Source organism: Acipenser ruthenus, chromosome 13, assembly GCF_902713425.1.
Source record: "Acipenser ruthenus chromosome 13, fAciRut3.2 maternal haplotype, whole genome shotgun sequence".
NCBI lineage: Eukaryota > Metazoa > Chordata > Actinopteri > Acipenseriformes > Acipenseridae > Acipenser > Acipenser ruthenus.
Window position 1 is genome coordinate 9,025,559 of NC_081201.1, and position 15,196 is coordinate 9,040,754.

Here is a 15,196-nt window from a genome sequence, read left to right on the forward strand (position 1 = left end):
AAAAAAAAATGTTAATATTAGAAAATGAGATTCAAAACACATGCTTAAAAGAACTTGAAATATGTAACTCTGTTTGGTTTTACCTCCTGTAGATCCTGAAAGGGATCTACAGAAACAGAACTCTTAAGAGCTCTGCAGCCAATATTTTTTCTTCATGTATGGTGTATGTGGACGGGGTCTGGGGTGGGTTGTATGGTGTGGATGAGGTCTGGTGTCTGGGGTGGGGTGTATGGTGTGGATGGGGTCTGGTATCTGGGGTGGGGTGTATGGTGTGGATGGGGTCTGGGGTGGGGTGTGTGTGGGACACCCCGAATATACAAAGTGCATAAGCAAACACAGCTGCGTCGGATTCAGATAATTTCTTTTTCCCTTTATTTTCTGGTGTTTTCTTTCAAGTCTCTGTTTTGCAGCCACAGCCAGCTGGTCTCAATCCACCTTCATGAATCATACGATTGGCTGGTGCACCTGTTAATATCTATTACCAAACAGAAACCGGAATGGAGAACACCAAGACAGTTCTGGTGGGATCAACTGCTGCACTTGGGCACAGGAAAAGGCACAGTTAAGGGGTGTCCAATCACAGTCCTGGAGGGCCATCCCACTCCGGGTTTAACAGGTAAAATGACATTCAGGGTCTGGATGGAGGTTTAATTGGTTCAGTTAAACAATTTAGAACACGTCTGGAAGAAAGACCAGGAGTGGAAGGGCTAACTTTGGCCACCCCTGCATTAACCCGTTCTGTACGCAGTCAAGCTTAGATGGGTCGAATGTCCTCCTCTCGTTCGTGAATTTTCGTATTTTTATTATGTTAAGTCTGTGAAGGGAGAAAATGTTTTTTTTTTTTTTGTTCCTCAACTTGATGCAGCAAAAAACTTTTACTCTACAGGAAAAGCTTAGTAAATCTAGCCTCTCCTCAGACAGTTGGGAAATAGATAAAATCCGGCAGTGCAAATGCTTCTCATAATGATTTCTCCTTTTGTGCAGCACTTCTGCGCCACTCTACATAACAAAGTTATTTTTCACCAAACTCGTTTTAAGGATACAGAGATGTTATTTCTGTGTCCTTGCCATATTTAACTTTGTGTGTCAATTTCATCTAACTTTTTTTTTTTTGTAGAAACGACATCATCGAATCACAGATGAAATTGTAAGATGCACAGGTTCCTTTTTCTGTGAACTGATTAAAGGCGACATAAGAACAGCTATTTGTAACTATGATATTTTAAATGATTGCAGTTAAAATACAGCATTAATCCAACACTGAATAAACTGGAGCGTGTTGTACATTATGTTAATCAATTAACACTGTGGTTTGGGCAACATTTTATGATATATTTGAAGCTAATGCTGTGTTGTAAACTAAGATCTCTAGATTATATCTTGCCACTGCTGCATTAGAAAGCAAATTATTTAGTAGATCTACAACAGCTAAAATTTTGATTTAATTCAGACTAAAATGTAACCGTGGCAAAATTAAATTAGTCCTGACGTGATTCAATATGTGCTCAACTTTGCATTATAATTAGTGCAACTTTTAAATCTGACAGCAAGAACTACTTATTAAAAGTAGTTAAAATACATTTGATGGTGACTCAAGTATCACAAGGAGGAAACTGACCATTTGGATGACCAGATCCAACTTGTCGGTACATTTTAAACCTGGTTTGTACAACGTATTGCAAGCATCATTAGTATTTGTGGGACACATATGTCTCTTTTACCTTAGGGTTAAATGTCTAATTTATAACCTCCTCCTGATCTAGACAGAAGCAGTTTCAGGTCATTTTACCCCACAGAGTGGCATAGGGGTTGATTTGATCCACTTATTCCCCACAGGGATAGGTTTGGAACAAACACCTGTGCCAGCTTATGATGGGACCTACATGGGTGTCTCCCTTCTCCTTTTCTTCAGAGGGTGCACAAAAGGCTGAACTTGGAATTACATTTCGGGATAAAGGTGAACATGGTTGTGTGGCACTTTAAATATTAAATAACAGACAGACGTACACATTGGATAAACAGAGTGAGAAATGGGGAGATGGGCTCTTTTCTGATTGTATTTTGGTCCTTACAAAACATGCTGCCATTGTAGACTGCTTACTATTTATCCACAAACGTCTAGCCAGCCAAATTAAACTAGCCGTCTGGCTGGTCTTTAGCCATCAGTTTCAGCAAAAAGGCCCAGTTGTAACAATACTGGAACTGTTTGGGCTTTGACCTATTAATTGAGTTACCCATTAACCCACTAACATCCATGTTAGTAGTTCTGTATAGTTACCTGCAGACATCATGTTATGTTTCAAGCCTTAACATGCAATAAGAAGCTAAGTTAAGAGGGTACTACAAATAATACGCAAGATGTTTCAAGGGCTTTACACCATTTTGCAACACGGTAAGGGAAACTGCTACCACACTAGAAACAATCAATTGAAAAGCTCCCTGGTTGCTTGGCGTAAAGACCATGATAAATCTGGCAAATTGTTCTATTATTGATCTGGAGTCCCACCTTCCTCTCACAAAGAATTTCACTTCAGTACTCAAAACTTCAGAAAATATGCTTTACTTCTGTATTCTTTTTTTTTCTTTTTTTCTTTTTTTTAGTAAATACCAGACAAGATATCTTTTTTCTTTAGATACAACAGAGCTTGTTTCACGAACAAAACAAAACACCGTAATGGGCAGTTTCAGCGAGGTGCAAGGCCAGTGTTAGGCCACGTGTGGCTGTGGCTGTGACAGTGCGGTCACCCGAGCTGCATCAGGCTTGGTCCGATTTCTCTTTCCTCCAAAGGTGGTTCCAAGGGTCCAGAAAGAGTTTCCATCATCCAAGGGTAGACACCCGGATCCCCGATCTGGGCCTGGACAGGCCCTTCAGGACAGATTCACAATATTGGCCAAAAAACGCTGCGCCCACAACTCCTCCAGATCAACTGGGACAAAATCTGAAAAACAGGAATTAATAGGGATGTTTTCATATACATTTTCTGAAAAGACTCCTCAAGGCTAATTGTGGGGGAAGTCATGAGGATGAGAAGCATGTGCTTCAGTGCACAATGATTCACTTCTGGGCTTCAGTGCAATTCTAATGTTCTTTTCCCCCTACTTTCCCACAATTATCCTTGGTCTTCAGAGGATACTTTTGACAGAAGAGTGAGTAAGAATGGCAAATAATGAGCAGAAATAATAGAGAATCATACACACAACCGAACACACACACACACACACAACTGAATTTAAAACACAAAATAAATGTACACAGTAATAGGAAAATGTAGTTGACATAAAGTCTCTAAGTGAAGAAGAATTATAAGCAGGCTTGGGATTCCTGCGTTCCAAGCAAAGCGTCAGCATCCATTCGGTGCAGATTTATACCACAATAGGAATCCCAGGTGGTCCCGAGCTTCAGCAGTTTATGCTTCTGTGCCCTGCAGCCAAGCCTCCCTGCCACTATACTGCTGCTTACAGAAGCAAAACAAATTTGACATTTCACAGTGTGTTCATGCAGCAATATTGAAAACATGCTTTACTGGCGCATTGAACAAATAGAGCTCTCACTCTTTAAGCTGGGGCTGGGTGACGTCTCTGTGTACTGTACAGGTCCATGCCCGTTCTCTGCCCCTCGCGAGTGTCCCAGCCGCTGCTCCACCTCCTGCCAGGCTGCAGAGACACAAGACCATTGCACTTAAAACACACCAGTTTTATTGTATGATCATAAAGGTTGCATTGCTTCAATGTTTGAATGCATTACTTTAATCTGTCTGGATTAACTACAGTAGCAGATGGAGTCTGACCCAAAAATAACTGCAGCTAAAACATCTGATCATTGTATTCAACATGCAGGCCTGCACATAGGCACATGTGTCATTGTCCATCAATCAACAGTCCAAAGCACCTTTGACCATTGTTCCATAGTCCAATTTCTGTGATCTTGTGCATATTTTAGCCTTTTAGTCTTGTTCCCCTTTCTTAACAGAGGTATTCTTACTGAAACACATCCTTTAAGTCCTGATTTCAAGAGTGACCGTCTTACTGTTGATTTGATGGATAATGACACCTGTACCTTCTGCCAGTTCTGTTGTCAATTCAACGCTTGTCTTCTTTCTATTCCTTAAGGATATTATCTTCAAGTATTGCTCATCCTTGTTAGACAGCTTTTTGGGTCTTCCAGCCCTGGGTTTGTCGATTACAGATGATGTTTCTCTGTACTTGTTGATTATGCTTTGGATACCACACCTTGAAAATCAAGTGATGTGAGCTATTTCACTCAATGTTTTTCCTTCTTTATGCAAGTCAAGGTTGTTACAATAGTAGAAAACAATAGTGGAGGCTTTGAGTAAATTGTTGATGCTCATAATGCATCAGAATAGAAAAATGCAACATGTCTAAGACTTTGTTTACGTTTTCCATAATCATTTCTATTTTCTATACTGTGAAATATCGAGTCTGTTCTCAGCAATTCAAATTACAGTAGTGATAAAACCATGCATGGTTAAAGTCCCCACACCCTAGATAATTTAATACCAATTCTTCCCAGTATGTTTCCAAGCCCTGACAGTGGGCACTAGCTAGCATAAATAAAAAATAAATACAAACTACATAAAGAAACAAGAAAAAAGGGGAAGAGCCTGGGTGTTGAAATCATGTCAAGGGAGTCCAGTCACATGATGTATGCAGTCAGCAGTTGGGGGTCATGGGCTGTCTGAGTGGCAAGGATAGGTTCATGGGACAGGAAGGCTGTACAGTCCCTGCACACTGTGTGGAGTTAATTAGCCCTAAATAAGCAAAACCAAGGTTTAGAGAGACAGGGGTTGAATCTGGTGTATTTACAGAGTAAACAAAGGACTCTGAGAGCTACAGAATGTGGAATATCCTCTCGTAATAAATGCATAATGTTTCTTAGTTTTTTGCTAGACTTGAGCTTGTACTTGATATGGGAACACCCTTGAATGTATAAAACACATGTGATTGTAGATGAACAAACCGCTACTGTAGTCTAGAAGCATACAGATCCATGATGGAAATGCTAGCTTTTAGAAAATGGCTCAATCTCAGCCCCCCTACCCCATCCTTGTATTCATTTGTATTTATGTAACAGCTGACAGTTTGCACTTTCAACAAGTAACAATATACAGCAGTCCATCGCGTATCCTACTGTGGTGGGACCAGAGTAAGGACGGATAAATGAATCCTGTTTTAAATACCATTATACACAGCTGTAACAACCACTATATTCACACATTTACTGTTTTAAGAGTCCCCCTAAATCCCTTGTTTAGATACAGGGTATTAATGCTTGTGACAGAGTATGCGTCTGCCGTGTGGGTGCGTGCATTCACTGCTGAGTGACAGGCAGGAGAGCGAGAAGGAGGTTGAAGTTGATACGTCCTGCAGGCGAACAGGATTTATTTACATATCAACACAGTGAACAGCTCACAGGACACTACCAGCAATGGTGGCGCATGGAGTACATATAACACAGTGTACGAAACGTTTGGTCTGACTCAATAATAAACGGACTCTGGCTACTCGCCGGTTTCGACTTGCTTGCTTACTCTTCGGTATCCAACCCTGGTTCTGGTTCTTACTCACTCACACTCACACTCGTCAGCGAATTTCAGCTTCTTTAGTCCGGTTGGCTTTGGTTTTGCAGCAGCCCAGAGGTGAATAAATAGAAGCTTTTTTAAGCCGACGCCCCGCCTGAACAGAGCTACCTGCTGATTAGATTCCACACCTGGTACTCACACACAGCAGGCAGGCTCTCCCAGGAGCGTCAGGTGCTTCATTAATTAATTACAATAAATACACACTATTTACAATATACATGTAATAGCTACATGAGAGGATGCATTGATGGAGCTTGGAGACAAGCGCCTCCCTCACTTTTTACAAAATACTCAACTTCATCTTAGATTTTATCCACTGCTATTTTTTCGCTCCTTAATTATTGCTTAAATGAGGAACACTGCTCACCAAGATAAAGAAGTTAACTAGGCCTACCTTCGTATACAAAGTTGACATTGTCCTGGTGTGCTGCTGTGTAGCCCTCGCCCTGAGAGTCTGTCTGTGGCACTGGTGTATGGGAGCGCTTTCCGTTTACCCGGTTGAACACGAGCTTCTGAGCTGGGCTGCTGCAATACAAATACAATACAATACAATACAATACAATACAAATTCATTTTTATATATCCCTCCCCCTTCACGCCATAGCATCCCGGAGCGCTGTACAAAGTTAATAAACAAAAGAGCTCATATGTACAATACACACCAATTATATAAAAGCACATTTCAACCTGCCGAATATCAACTGGAATAGAGTCCCACAAAACAAGCAGCACAACAGCCAAACATTCTGCACAGTCTGATGTCAAGGAACGAATAGGAATATAGAGTAAATAATTATTGGATATATGACGGCTATAAACCATGAAGGACCTCGTAGTTTATTACTGCAATTTTAAAATCAATTCTGTATTTCACTAGTAACCAATGTAAGGACCCCAGCACTGAAGTAATAGGTTGTGAAAGATGAGTGTGAGAAAGCAGTCTGGCAGCTGCATTCTGTACAAACTGAAGCCTTCTACGTTTAGTGGCAGGTTCCCTGAGCCTTATTGCAATACAAAGGAGACAAAGGGTCCTGACAAACCTCCATTGACTCGGTACCACAATTATTAGCACAGCATGCATGAACAAGGCCTCACATAAGTGACTCTTTGGCAAAAGCGCAAGTTTGTGTCTTAAGTGATCACATACTGAACCATACAGTATTTGAAATATATACAATATGGTTAGAGTAATACAAATCGCTGTAATTGTAGTCAAGCCTGAGGATGCTGTGCTCATAGTTAAAGGAGTGTCCATATCAATGCTGTACAGTTTGTCCTATAGTGTGAACCCAGCACAAAAATACACAGAGGGTTGTGTTGTACACTTAAAAAGCATATTCAGGATCAAGGAAAAACAATTGCGTAACACTTTGAAAAGAGGATTTACTGCTGGTACTTTCAGTTAGTATGGCACCGCCCAGAAAACTGGATCTTCTGCATCTGACCCAGTACTCCAACTCCCCATTTAACAAAACGTACTGCATATAATATTGTACAATGCCATCAACATTTTTATTAAAACAGATTTTGAAATGTAACATAATACTGTGGTTTGGGTTTCCTCACTGTGCACATTACATGTATGATTCACCTATTGATATTTAAAACCAGGTACGTTTTAGCTTTATAAGACCTTGTGTTAAAAGCAGAAGTAGCAGGGTTCTGAAAAATATAGCGTTAGACGTCTCCAGGTGTTTCTACAACGGTTTAGATAATGTGCCTGTAAATCTTCTTACACTTACAACTTTAAAGTCTGTTTCAAAGCTCTTTTCAAAATGTCTGCTCTAGTGCACTGGGGTTTGAGATCTGTCCTCTAAATAACTGCAGGAAGAGCGATTAAAAAACATTTTAAAAATCATTTTGAAAAGAGCTTTAAACACAATTTAAAGTTGTAAGAGTAAAAAGTTGTCAGGATGTTAACAATGAAAAGAAAAACGACAGGGACAGAAATAAGACTCCTATTGCAGAGCAGTTTCACCCATTCACCCAGGCTTTTACTACGAGCTTGAGTAGCCACAGTGTATAGGCTACAAGCTCAGGTATGTCTTATTAAACTCATAGTAAAACCTGGAATGGATCCATCTGCTATGCAATGGGAGTCTTGTTTCCATTCCTGTTGTTGGCACATTTGGGGGCTCGGATTCATAAAAGGCTATCCTTAATCTTCTTGAAGTCAGCAGTTATTGTTCTAAAATACAGTACATGTGACAGGGTATTATAAACTTTTATTGAAATCAATGTAACTGGCTAGATTCACAGTAAAACCAGCAAATATGATGCCTACTTAACATTGTTTTTTTGCGTGGTTATCTCTCTTTATTACTTAATCAATATGAGGGTTTTAATTTACGGACGGATTAAATACTGTAGGAATTAAAACAAATAGGAACCTGAGTGTATTATATAAAAATAATTCCCAGAGGAAGTCTGGTTAAAATTAAGTTTGCAGAATTGAACATCGCTCTTATATATACCTGGTTGAACTGTTCTCCCCCTCATATTTATGCCCCATCTTTAGTGAAAATGTTACTTACATACTGAACATAAGTAGCTAGTTACTTTAGTCACTGTGAGACTTAATTGTCTCAAACTGCAATACAAACTGGAGCTATAATTTAACATTACCTAGCAGTACTCTAGTTTCAAACCATGGTCTTGTACAGCTTTGGCTACAAATAACTGCATCATCTAGTATTATTCAGTTATTCTTAACACTTCTAGCTGTTATTACTTTTTCAAATAAAAGTCAGAATGGCCAGGAAGGATGAGAACAGTCGCAAAAACCCATTTTTCTGACAGTGTGAGGAATGTTATGCAAATGAAAGAGGGTACATTCATTTGCATAACATTAGTATTTGCTGTCTAAAGTGATTCCACCTGTTTCAAAGAATCCTAATGAAGATGGGAACCTAATTAAAACAGGCCCTGTGCTAAAATAAAAAGGGACTGGTGGGCCTGACTCTTTGACTATGCTAATGGTGATAGAGCCCAATGTGCTGCTAGGGATTGCTGCAGTTTTAGAGGATGAAAGGGGTAATGTAGCTTTTTCTCCGCCTTTACTACCTTTCAACCCCCGAAATAACCTAAAACCTGTAATTTGCGTCATTAACATACAGGTTTCTAACTTTAGTACTGAATAGTTATTCCGCCACCATTATATAAAGTGCACCCATTCCACCTGTCGGAAAACATCAGAAAAGTTGTTTTTCTTTTTTTGATGGGACAAGAGTCGGGTTAAAAACAGACGAAGCCAACGAGTTTCGGACTGACTGTCGGAAGACACTTTTGATATTCAGGGCCAGTGTGTTTACCATGTGCACTTTGTTCCAGAAAAGTGTTGACATCAGTGTTCGATTTGGGTTAGCAAGGTCGTACAGGGTTAACGTTTTTCGCCTTCAATGACCTCAGGGATTCGGTCAGAGTTAGGCCACTGTTGCGATAGCCGAGTCGCAGTCTAGGCACAGCATGACTGTCGTAGTTCATACTTCCATCCCTACACAGTCGGGTTACTATAGAGACCGCAACAAGATTACGAAACACAGACGATTTTTACAACGCTTGAGTCGACAATTTCATACGTGATCGATAGCCGCCGTGCATTTTCTTGTAAAGCTGTTTTCTCTGCACGGCTGCTTCGGCTGTTGTGCTCTACAGAACAGGGTACAAATAACACGGACAGGCCCCGACTGGGAAACACGTTTCTATCCCCTCCACGTATACGTGTCATTGTTTAAAATCGCCAGGAGAATGTACGGTACAGTCGAGTTTAATTAAAAGACTTGCAACAGCGTTTGCAGGGAATGGATTTCAACACGCATGTCGCCTTTGCTGAGCGTGGAACAAGAGCACAGTAACCTTGCTTTTACACAAGGTCACCTCTGCCTGGGAATATCAACACACGGGATCCTAACAACAACACAAAATACACCGCTGCTTTGCAAATATAAGGAACTAAATGAAATGAAATGCACGTTAAAACTAGCACGAGCTGTACTGCTATGCAAAGACGAGTAAGATACTGCAAATAAAGAAGCAGGTACAGGGATTGACATACGGTACACTTTAATAATTAGATTTCAAGGTCGCTGTAAAACCCGAGTAGATGCACTGTATTTGAAATACCAATATGATTATGTCACTTACTCTGATACTGGCCAAGGCGCCTGCTTCTGCTTGTGCTTTGCGTCGTTGATCTTGTTGTCGATTTGCTGCGTGGGACCTATCAATTGAGTTACAGAAGAATAAAACAGCAGCAACAACACACAACTCGCAATGAATAGCTTTACAATAATGTAGTATCGCCTTATCCTGTATTCATGATCACAGCAATCTGAGGCTGCGTAGATAACAAAGGTTTCAGAAAAAAACGACAATAATAATATTGTTTAGCAGAGATATGCAACAGTTGGGGGGAAAAAAATAAACAAAAGCACATAATAAAAAGTATGCTTGACATTTAAACACGTGTTACCTGTTCTCCTTTGTGTGACAAGTTTGCTGGGACCTCTAGTAATCGTGTACATCATGTGCTACAACAACAGTGCCCCCCGACCTCAGTACGCTTTCCAAAGCTACCAGTAACTCACGCTTAACTGCAGTGTAAGTAGCAAAATCGTAGAAAAAATCAATACAAAGAAATATAAAAGCCAAGCGTGTGACAGGGTGCAATGTATTTCCAGCCAGCAGTAAGATCTTGTAAAACGTGCGTCTGGTGTTGTAGTGTTAACGTCAGTGCAATGTTTCAAGCGTCCAGCAAAAGCGCGTCTGCGTATGGCAGTCAGTCCTCGGTGCTGGGATCAGTAATGTCTGGATCTGTCTGCAAGGGTAACGTTGCTATGGAGCTACAATGTGACTTGATGAAACCGACTGTCGGCAGCCGGTGAGATCCTGAGTATTACCACCCACTTGTGACGTTTCCACACGCCTCTTTTTTTTTAAAGGGGACGCGCCCTTTAGACGAGTGTTGGCCGTTTCCCTGATATGATCTCTATAGATTAGTGTGTGGTGGACTCGGAGGGTTCTGGAAATACAAGTTTTGTAACTAGCTGTAATATCCGTCTTTATTGTTTTGTTTAGCGTTCCAAGGCGTCAATTGGAAAACCAAGGACATATATCTAGCTGTTGTGTTTTAAACAAGACAGCAAATAAGAAAGCACCAAGAAACAGTTTATTTTAGGGCACATGGTTCCACATTTTGCCACTTAGTTTACGGAGATTATAGTTGAAAATCTCACATGTATAGAGAAAATATGTATCAGCATTCCATCAACCTATAAAACGTTTGCTGACAGATGCCATAGCCCTATTTATTTACACACTCGCACACACAGTACTTCACTGTACACACACACACACACACACACACACACACACACACACACACACACAGAGTGATGCCCAAATGTTGACACCCTGTGGTTTATTCAATCAATCATTAAGATGTACTGTTGCTAGTTATCAAATGCCTCATTAACTTTCAATGGCAATATAATACAACCATATTATCATTAGGGCCTCTGATTTTCGGGTTTTACCCGATTTAACCCCATTTCTCTTTTTAAAACAGCATGGAGTAAAGTTGTTTAGTTTTCCCGTATGTTCTGTGTGCAATTATACTTGCAACTCCACTACAAAATAAAACTGGGTTGGAACGGAGGAATATTCCACATAGAGGGTGTGGAATTCAATATGCCAACAAGGGAACGTTACTCAGCAGCTTTCATTGGACTCTACGAAGCTGAGTGAGTTCATTCTATATACAGTATGTGTGTGTGTGTGTGTGTGTGTGTGAGAGAGAGAGAGAGAGAGAGAGAGAGAGAGAGAGAGAGAGAGAGAGAGAGAGAGAGAGAGAGAGAGAGATGTCGTCAAAAGTTTGCATACACCAGGTTCAGCTGGTTTACACTAGATCTGTATTGTTCAAGATGTAACATTTACAGTATTAAAGCTGGATGAGGTGACTACGCGAGTTCCAATGGATTGGTGGGCAAATGAGGGCTGTATCTTTCAGCTTCTGTTAAATAAATAGTCCAAATTGTAGTCATGTTTTTTGGTCTGTGTTTTAAAAATGACGTTACGCTTAACGTTACAAACAGGTGCATTTGTGGACGTTTTTTTTTTTTAACCTGCAAGAAAAAAGTTTACATAGAATGTGATTAAAATATCTTCCCTCGTGGAGGGAGCGACACATTACAGTGCAATACTCATATCTTACTCAGCAGCCACGTTTCTTTCCTGCACTGCTGGAATTTCATTACCCGCTTGAGATAGCTGCCAGCATCTAAAAGGCAGATTCAGGATCGGGTGTTGGACATTGAAAATCCTGACATCTATAGTCGCGCATATTGTTGCACAAATGAGCAAACTGATTAATCTGCTTCGCTAACGACCTCTTTTTAAGGTCTTGGAAGTTTCTTTAGTCTTACTCTGAATTCGCGTACCTATGTTTAAAGCAATTCAGGGCCGTACCGATTATTATTATTATTATTATTATTTATTTCTTAGCTGACGCCCTTATCCAGGGCGACTTACAATTGTTACAAGATATCACATTATTTTTACATACAATTACCCATTTATACAGTTGGGTTTTTACTGGAGCAATCTAGGTAAAGTACCTTGCTCAAGGGTACAAAGAAACAAACAATAAAATGCATACAATTAAAATCAGACAAAAGAAGGTCACAATTAAAAAATAACACGACAAAATGTATGCAATAAAATAAAGAACGGAAGGCTTTATATTACAGCCTAATAAAAACAGGTGTGTTGTGTAGCCTATTTGTAAACACTGATGTGATATTAAACATTTTCCCTTTTGTATTATAAGCTTTCAGTTATTTTCAGCAAATCGAGAGATCTTGCTCAGAACGCAGGATCGATGAGGATGGGAGTGACGGTTGAGTGCTGTTGTGTCAGTTTTGGAAGGAAAGCAAAACAAGGTCAGCTATACTCATTTTTACTTAGTTTATATTAGAAATGTCATAACTGAATCAACACGTTATAAGCCATAATAGTAGTATAGTATTTCATGTTAGATTTCAAAATGTGATATTTTAAAATGGTTGTCAATCTTATGTTAAGTATATGGAAAACTATAAAGCCTTCTGTGCAGTCAAGATTATCAGAATGCACACCTTGTCCATTTTGCTAACATTCCCCAAATGAAACTTTAGGTCCAGGGACACAAGCTTCCTGTAACGGGAAGTTATAGATGATATCTTCAAGCTCTGTTGGAGCTCAAGCAGCAAAATAGAAGTTAAGAAGAAGAGCAACTAAGGCATAATAATAATAATCTAATCAAATCAAATACACGTGAACTGCATCACTGATAAACATACAGCCCGCAACTGTATCTCCAGGCTTGCATGATATACTGAATGTGTTCTAGTGTAAGCAGCCAGTAACAGGATTGCAATACACTCTGCATTGTATTGACAACGCCGAAATTACCAATGGGAAATGTCAGGAGAGTATGTTTCTCATGTCTGAGGCCAAAGCAAAGTTATGGGTGATAATGGGGTGACAAAGTGAAATCAAAAGATGACAAAATGCGACATACTTAATATTCTAAATTTAGTCAAAAGCAGCTCACGTTATGATACGATTCGCAAAATCCCGCTGAAACATGTATGTTACATTTTGGTTTCTTAATTAATGCCCCGTATTAACAATGCCGTATAGCCCAGATTAAAAGGAACAATATTCCATCATAGGTCTGTTAATTTTGACAAGCTTTTTTGTTGTTTTACCACATTTCTGATAGTTGCCATCTGGTTGGTGTTTGAAAAAAGTCCACCAGATGGCGTGCGTGTAAAATATTAGCATTTAAGACTGTCCTTTTAAAGAAACGAAACACTGCACAGCAGAATAATTGTCCAAAATACTTGTGTGCGTAAAAAAGATTGGTACCTGTAAAATACCTTTGTAGACTGGTGAAAATGAGTTTTACCTGTAAAATGAATGTGTAGGTACCTGTAAAAAGCATTTTGTGCAGTTTGTAAGTTCGTAAAAAAATGTATCCAAATGTACAACTGTTTTTTAGCCGTTACTTTACGCTCACAAAAAAAACCTGTACGCGACGCTCAGGCAGCCACAGCCGAATGCGCAGGTTGCCTCTTCAGTAGTCTAGTTAGGTGAGCTGTATTTCAATTGCACTGCCCACATTCTCAGCTGGCCATGTACTCAGTGGTCAGCACCATGTGGCGTGGTGACAGACATTTAAACAAAATAAATAAACATATTTGGCCACGGACAAACAAAACAGAAGTTGTATATAATTACGTGAGTGTAAAAAAAAAAAAAAAGTAGGCTGGACGCTGACGCTTTGATGCGACGCACTTGGTGTGAAAAGACCTTTAGATGTATTCACTTCCACGGACCTAAGTGACAACTCTTGCCACGGACATGCGTGTCAACAAACATGTAACGCCAGCTAAACAAACATCACTATCGTGAATATTGCATTTGTAAAAAGTTATTTGTTATGTGTTATTAATAAACAAGATTATTTATTTGTGGTTTAAAACTAGCTGTACTGATCCTGCTCCTTCCTCCTCCCTTCTTCCTCCCTTCTCCCTGTTTCCTCCTCCCCATTCGTTCTCCCTCCTCTCTTTGCTTGTCCCTGCTCCCTGCTTCCTCCTTGCTCCCTCCTCCTCCCTGTTCTTCTCCGTTTCCTCCTCCCTCATCCCCCATCCTCCTTCCTCCTCAGTGATTCCTCCTCCTTACTCTCTGCTATTTCCACACTCCTCCCTGCTCCCTCTTCCCTTTTCTCTCCTCCCTCCCTGCTCCCTCCTCTCTGGTCCCACCTCCTCTCTGCTCCCTCCTCCCTCTTCTTTCCTCCCCATCCTCCTACCTTCTCCCTCCTTCTTGTTCTCTCTTCCCTCCTGGCTCCCTTTGCCATCCTCCTCCCTTCTTCCTCCCTCTTCCCTTCTCCCTCTTCGCTCCCTGCTGCCTCCTCCCTGCTCCCTCCTCCTTGCTCCCTCCTCCCTGCTTCCTCCTCCCTCCTCTCTGCTCCCTCCTGCCTCCCCCTCCTCTCTGCTTCCTCCTCTGTCCTCCCTCCTTCCTGATCCCTCCTCTGTCCTCCCTCATTCCTGCTCCCTCCTGCCCCCTCCCTCCTCTCGGCTCCATGCTCTCTCAGTTATCAAATGATATTTAATCTATTTAGCCAATAATACAAACATTTCCACCCTATATACTGTACACACACTAAGAACAGAAATGTTATTAAACGTACTAAATCCTTGAACATTCTCCCAAAAAATGCAAAGTGAACTGACCTCTATCCAAGTAAGGATACCTGTCTTTGATCATGAATGCTTTCCCTGAATTCTTCACCGCAGAACAACGTCAGCCTGACAGATAGATTGTCATTAATCGAGTTGGGGGTCTAATTTATGAACTTGCTACTTCATTTAAAGCACTGGCTCAGAATACAGGAGCATTTCTATTGACTAATACAAGTCGTGAATATGTACACTAACGGTCAAAAGTTTTAGAACACCTCAATTTTTCCAGTTTTTATTGCAATTTACGTAGTTTAATGTCTCAATGTACTCTGAAATTAAAGCATAGAACAAATAAACAATTGGAGATAAAAA

The 15,196-nt window shown here is 40.4% G+C and overlaps 1 protein-coding gene and 1 long non-coding RNA gene across 2 annotated transcripts; one reads left to right on the forward strand and one right to left on the reverse strand.

Moving 5' to 3' along the window:
• The first annotated feature begins 277 nt into the window (after positions 1-277).
• Positions 278-2,653, forward strand: LOC131740194 (uncharacterized). Its single transcript, XR_009330820.1, has 2 exons — positions 278-616; positions 1,118-2,653. It is a non-coding gene; the product is annotated as an uncharacterized LOC131740194 (long non-coding RNA).
• Positions 2,545-10,478, reverse strand: LOC117417967 (MAPK regulated corepressor interacting protein 2-like). The gene is made up of 5 exons (XM_034030414.3): positions 10,072-10,478; positions 9,744-9,819; positions 5,995-6,125; positions 3,553-3,654; positions 2,545-2,939 (listed from the first exon to the last, which is right to left on the reverse strand). Exons 1-5 carry the CDS (start codon positions 10,124-10,126, stop codon positions 2,869-2,871), a joined length of 435 nt encoding a protein of 144 aa, XP_033886305.2. The 5' UTR covers positions 10,127-10,478; the 3' UTR covers positions 2,545-2,868.
• Positions 10,479-15,196: the final 4,718 nt, after the last annotated feature.